At 33.2% G+C, this 6,584-nt stretch overlaps 1 protein-coding gene across 2 annotated transcripts; it reads left to right on the forward strand.

Moving 5' to 3' along the window:
* The first annotated feature begins 1,835 nt into the window (after positions 1-1,835).
* LOC118036897 (uncharacterized) lies at positions 1,836-5,035 on the forward strand. 2 transcript variants are annotated; one of them, XM_073410263.1, is made up of 10 exons: positions 1,836-2,059; positions 2,153-2,256; positions 2,330-2,431; positions 2,512-2,616; positions 2,697-2,801; positions 2,927-3,065; positions 3,778-3,893; positions 3,984-4,040; positions 4,440-4,700; positions 4,809-5,035. In XM_073410263.1, exons 1-9 carry the CDS (start codon positions 1,909-1,911, stop codon positions 4,515-4,517), a joined length of 957 nt encoding a protein of 318 aa, XP_073266364.1. In that variant the 5' UTR covers positions 1,836-1,908; the 3' UTR covers positions 4,518-4,700; positions 4,809-5,035. The 2 variants fall into 2 exon arrangements, with proteins under 2 accessions (XP_073266364.1, XP_073266366.1); XM_073410265.1 differs by having other exon boundaries at positions 4,836-5,035.
* Positions 5,036-6,584: the final 1,549 nt, after the last annotated feature.

The raw sequence follows: 6,584 nt of genomic DNA on the forward strand, positions 1-6,584 counted from the left end.
AACTATTATTTACCTTATTGTAGAACATATTACTATACTCAGACATCTTGTTAGAGATGATCATTTTCGGTTCAGTTTGATTTTTATATAAAAAAAGTAACCAAAACTAGTTTTTATTTATAAAAAAAAAAAAAAAAAGAAAGTAAACCGGTTCAAACCGACCGTTTCTATTTAGTTTGGTTATTTTGGGAAAAAACAATTCAAATCGGTATGGCTCAGTTTTTTTCCGATTTTTTCTTTTTTTTTCGGTTTTGCTTGATTTTTTTCTATTTGGGTTAGGTTTGGTTCAGTTTGGTATATTCGGTTTCAAGTTTATAAAATTAAACCTATCAGTTTTTTTAAAATTCTAATTGGTTTAATCGGTTTTTTTGCTTACCCCTACATCTTGCAAATTTCTAAAATTTTATCAAGTCTTTTGTTGTATTAAAATTATTAATGCATGTCGTTATATTATGCCATTTTCATATCAAATGATTATGTGTGCATATATGTGTGTATATCATTTGCAAGAAATATAATAGTAGGCTATGACTTAATGAAACATTAGAAGTTGAGGTTGGAAGGTATTCCAATATGATGACGAGATGAGTCCAAGGTGATTGGACAACCTTTTAGATGTGTATTAATGAGAATTAAAAATTAGTAGTTAGCTTGAGATCTTCTGGTATACAAAAAACTATGTTGAAACTTCGGTAGAAATGTCGTCAATTTCATGGGGAATGCATGTAATATTCAAAACTAGAAAATGATAAACAAAATGATAATGTCAGGTCTCGTCTTAATCCGGTTGACCGTTTGAACAAAAAAAAATATTATAGATATATGGAATTAACATGAAGAAATCATGTAGCGATTGTATGTAAATATTAGGGATGTTAAATATCCTATGCAGAATTTTGAAGCATCTTCTCTTGAATTCTTTCATGTTAAACCACTTTATATGAACTGAGATAATTCAAGCAACTTTTTAGATCCTTATCTATAAATCTTTATTCTATATAGGTTATTTTTTTCATATTCTTTATAAATAAAAAAATTGGATAACCAGATTTATATTAACTAAAATAAAAAATAACATTTTCATTAATAATATGTTTTCGATATATAATATTAAAAAAAAAACTTCATCCCCACTAACTTTTTTTTTATAAATATAAAGCTCATTTGTATTGTTGATGAAATTAAACTATTTAATTATCTTATTAAAATAGATATTCAAACTCCTTATAGCTTGTTTAAGTCTATTAATTAAATTTTTAGAGGTTGTATATTTTATTGACAAATTTTTTAGATTTAAAATCTTTAGGTAGTTACATATACATGTTTTCATGAAAATTCTCAATCATGATGCATGCAATAGTTAATTTTTTTTAAAGGAGAGTATCAATCAAAATCTATCTTATTATAATCAAGATAATCAAAATCTTTATAATATTCATGCTGATTAAGAAATTTTTTTTTTACTCATACTTAAAAAATTAATTTTTAAAATTAACCGTGATCATATCTTCTCATTATTCCTTCCTTCTCTCTATAGAGTTAATCAGTTCGTACAATGTTAAAAATGATTGCATTAACTCCTTCCCTAACATTTACCATCCTTAATTTTAGTTATTTTTAAAGATAAAAACATGCTTTTTTTTTCGGATCAAAATGTTACATATATTTTCTATTTATCTTTCTTTATTTTATTATAAAAAAAATAAAAAAGAAATTACAGAATTGATAGAGAAAGTTAGAAACTTATTTGTAAAGGGATTGAAATGTAGAAATTAAATATATAGGTTTTGTAACTAAGAGGAATAATTAACCGGTTAATTAAACTACAAGGACTACGTTAATATCAACTCCATCCAATTATCTATAATCTATCTTAAAATATCACACACAAACTTTGAAGCTCCAACAATGGCGATTTCATCGTCGCCAATAGCTTCTCCTCTAGGCATCAACATCAATACCAAACTTGCAGCCTCTTCTTCTTTTCCAAATCTCGCTCTCTTCAACCTCCCTTCCAAGCCCACCAATCGCATTTCAACCATTGTTCTCTCCTCTTACAGTAAGCTCAAAATTCCTCCTCATTTTTTGGTTTCTTGTTTTTCTTGGGGGGTTCTTCTTTAGATTAAACATTGAGTTTGTTTAACAAAATCAGGAAATGGACTGACGAGTGAAGATAAAAAGGCCCTATTCGAAAAATACGGTCTTGATCCTAATCAATTCCCATCACAACCTTCCTCTTCTTCACCTTCTCTTAAGGTAATAAGGTTTTCTTTTCTCTCTCTTGTTATGTTTTGAGATTCTGTAATTTTTTCTTTCATAAACATTTTAGACAAAGAGGAGAAAGGAAATCCAAAACCCAGGTAGAGGAAAACAAGTCCGTGAAGAGGATGGGGAGGATAAGCCACAGAGGACCACTCATAGGTTACTTCAGGTATGATTTTTCATTTAATTACTATTAATATTCCATTATTGTTACTATTTTCTTTGTGTAAAAAAACTTGGGTGTTTCAGGTGCTTGGAGGAAAGGCTAAAAGAAAGAAGTTGCTCTCCCCCAAAGGCATGGATGTGCGGCCAATGATGGAGGTCGTAAAAGGTTCTGCCTTCGATATATTGCAGGTGCTGATACTACTACTGTTCGTGTATGTGTACTTAGGCAGGCATTTCAATTACCTTTCTATCGGTTCTGGTTTCTACAGGCAGCTGGTGGCTGCCCTGCCTCTCTAAGGCCTGGTCGGTGGTTAGACTTGTACAGTGGCACTGGTTCTGTTGGTATTGAAGCCATCAGTCGAGGATGCTCTGAGGTTTTTTACCAACTTATTTGTACAATATGTTGTTAGAGCTTAGAGCTCTGTTTTTAGAATTTTGCAGAACTTGCATTGATTTTACCTTTCAGCGAGATTCCTACCTTGGTTCTTTCTGTTCCCAGGTGCATTTTGTTGAGATGGATCCTTGGGTTGTTTCAAACGTTTTACAACCAAACTTGGAGTGCACAGGATTTCTTGATGTTTCAGTTATACATACTGTTCGAGTTGAAAGCTTTTTAGAGTGCGCAGAGCAATTTGTGGGTGTGTTCCCTTTATCCTTTTTCCCCTCATTCTCTCTTCTCTTTCTCTTTCACAACATGAACAAGATAAAGTTTTGCTCTTCTTGGACAAGTCATCCAACAAAGTTACCTTCTTTCTTTTGATGTCTGGCACAAAACTCTGCACATGGAGTTCACTTTAAATCTTCATTTCTGCTGTCGCTTTGTGCACATGCTATAATCTACATAAATAAATATTATATTGAATAGTGTGGATTTGCCTGCTAATTCTCTCTATGTGCACCTTAATCACTTCATTTTCATTCTTTCATTGGAAGAGAATGATGATTCACTTGAAGCCTTATTTCTAGGCTCGCGTCTACGACTTTGCTTGCAGCCTTCTTCTCCTCTTTCTTTTATTTTCTTCTAGTTTAGTTACTAGGATGACCAGGCATGGATTGAACTAGGCTCAAGAAGGGTAGTTCATAGGCTTGCTCAGATGAAGGTCCTCACTTTCTGGATTGTTAATAAAGTGCTGTAGCCCAACCTAAGGGCTTTGAAGGGGTGGCCATTCTTTCAGGAACATTGCTCATGAACTTGCAGCTTTGCCAGAAGCAACTAGCTGCTTCCTTTCCTCAGCTAAAGATGATCCATCTGTTATCAGCAATTGAAAAGTGTCAATAAATGTAGCAACAAGAATTTATTATTTCTCCTCTTATATCCCATTTTTACAATTCAAGTTATACTCTGTGCAGGTCAGGACAGCGCATTTGATTTCATTAGTGTCACACCTCCATATACACAAGTTGATTATGGAATACTGATGGATCAAATTTCAAAATCACCCATAGTTGGAGAAGATACATTTATTGTAAGTGTTGGTTTTGTTCAATTATTTAACCTGGTCTATACTCCGTGTGCAAGACTTTTTTCTTAACATCAAGAAATTTCATGGTGCTAGGTAGTAGAATATCCTCTAAGAACCGACATGTTGGATTCATGTGGATGCCTTGTGAAGGTATGGATCATAATTCATAACATCATGTATCATGCATTAAACTTCACAAGCAATTTTCTTAACTATCAAGTTTAAACTACTTCAGTTGGCGCCCTCCTTCATATCCCATAAAAGATTATCTGCACCTCAAATCATTGTAATCTCTTTGAGATACACATTAAGACCAACTTGGTCGTTTATCAGCACAGTGAGGACTTGCAGCAAATTCCTTATACTGAAGTGATTCTGTGCATGCTAAAATGACATATCCAATAGTTAAATCTCCGGTGGCATATGATTGCTCATCCACAAAGTATTTACTGTTGGTCACCCTGGTGACAAATTATTTTGTTCTTTATTATATTATCTGCATGGCAGTGAGCCTATCTTACAGTTCTAATCATTTCAATGAAACTGCAGATAAATGATAGACGATTTGGTCGGACCCATTTAGCAATTTATGGACCTGAGTGGGCCCAGAAGAAGAGAAAGAAATAACAGTTTGAAGAACAGTAGCAGAACTTATACTTGAAGTCTACTCATGGAAAGTGCAGAGCGAAATGCGGGCACGAAATGCTTTTGCATGGATCACCCCCTATCTTTAACCGCTAAAAGACATGCTGTAGCGTTCATCCTTGTTAGCTTCAGGCAATTTGAAACCAGTTCTGGTTGATCGTTATGGTAAATTTCTATTATCATGAACCTATACATTTGTTATGGCAAAGCTTTGGTTTCTCTCAATTGTCTCGTGGCCCTTTCTAAAATTAAAAGTTGAATTCTATTTCACAGGCTCATTTCTTCTTGTTATCTCCTCAGCTGCTTAATTGAGCTCGAGAGTATTGAGAGAAAGGCTTCTTCTGTCATGCTGATTTTTCAAGATCATAAGGACTTAGTAAATCAATTCTGTATTTGATAAATGGATCTTTTGAGCTTTTACTCTATCATCATTTCAGTCGTTGAAGTCAAATACGAATACTAGAACTCATTGTCTACATAATGTTTTCTTTCCTTGCTAATTTGAGCTTTCAAGGCACTAAATCTATCATGTATAGCTAGATTTATGCTCTAGACCAATGTTATCAAAAGCACGAGTTAACTCGTAAAATTGTATAATTTTACGAGTCAACATATATATAACATGCAAAATCAGGCTAAAAACTTGAAAATAATCAAACTCGACTAAACTCGGTAAAAATATATCCAGTTAACAAGTTTGATAAAGAGTGAAAAAAATAATTAAATGTCTCCCCTCCCCGGCACTCTCATCTTTCCCCTTTCTCAAATCTCAAGGGTTTTTCAAGCGTGCTTTCCCTCCACAACTCATTGAGCCTTGTCTCTGCATAGGCAAAACTCAAACAACAATTGATTTGTGTACAATAATAAGTTGTTGAAATAGGTTGTTCAATAAGATCGGTTGAATCAAGGACGGCAGTCCCACATAATATCTAGGAGAGAGCTTCAAGCCATATTGAGAAGAACCAGCAAATCATAGCTCTAGCCACTAGCTGCACCATCTGATAGGGAAAGAGCAAAGACTCATACTAGAAAGCGGTCAGGCTTCCTTTCCAACTCAATGATCTGCTCCTGCAAAGATGAGTGGGTGGTCTTTAGATCCTTGCATACAGCGTGACATCTCCTATTTCAATCGTAGTTCATGCCAAGCAAGCTTCATGCTGAAAGTAGTAATTGAGATGCCTTATTTGCCTTTTTTTAACATACTTGAAAAAATGATGGGTTGGGTTCTCTTCAAGTTTTGATTTTTGTTCTTTTTTTTTTTCTTGTCAATGCATTTGTTTGCGGAAGTCTTTTTTTCTTGTCAATGCATTTGTTTGTGGAAGTCTGGAAGATAATGGTGAAATCGTGTAAGAATATTATCACTTTATCCTCCTATATGTTAAGTTTAGCTTTAGCTTGCTAGCAAAAAAGCAAAAACCCTAAAGATAACATTGATTATAGATTGAAACCCCCAATCAAAAGAATATTTTAGCTGTTTATTTAGCTTTTACCAATTTCTTGAATATTCTCATAACTAGATGTCGGTTTATATAATTGGTTAGGCTATCAAAATGTTTGAACTCTTGTTGGAGGAAATTGTAGTAGATTATTATTGTTAAGTTAGGTGTCATTACAGTAAAAGCAAAGTTAGATAATCGAATTTGTGAAATGAGATCAATTTTTTTTATGATAATTTGTTTCGCAAAATCAATATATAAGCTGATTTGAGGTGAATTTGGATTTTCTTTATAAGTGTGGTTTGTGGATTTTGATGCGATTTTTTTTTAGCAGGTTTTTTAACTATTTGGTGATTGAACATAATGAATTTTATATCAGTGTTGTGCAAACATTTGAGTGTGAAGGAACTGGTCACCAATGTCCCTGTCTATAAAAGCATTACCAACAATACTTGTTTCCTTCTAGAAAATTGTTTTGTTTGTATTGACTTTCTTTGAATTTGCGTAAGACGGTATTATGGTGTCTTTGTGATTACGAAAACATTATTATAATGCATGTTCCTTTCTAGAACATTGTTTTGTTTGTATCATCTTCTTTGAATTTGGGATAATA

This window comes from Populus alba, chromosome 1, assembly GCF_005239225.2.
Source record: "Populus alba chromosome 1, ASM523922v2, whole genome shotgun sequence".
NCBI lineage: Eukaryota > Viridiplantae > Streptophyta > Magnoliopsida > Malpighiales > Salicaceae > Populus > Populus alba.

Bases quoted from the DNA above. Each gene is read 5' to 3' on its own strand.
- LOC118036897 (XM_073410263.1), top strand. From the start codon at position 1,909: ATGGCGATTTCATCGTCGCCAATAGCTTCTCCTCTAGGCATCAACATC. The intron at 2,060-2,152 runs GTAAGCTCAAAA...TAACAAAATCAG, and splicing joins CATTGTTCTCTCCTCTTACA to GAAATGGACTGACGAGTGAA. The intron at 2,802-2,926 runs GTTTTTTACCAA...TTCTGTTCCCAG, and splicing joins TCAGTCGAGGATGCTCTGAG to GTGCATTTTGTTGAGATGGA.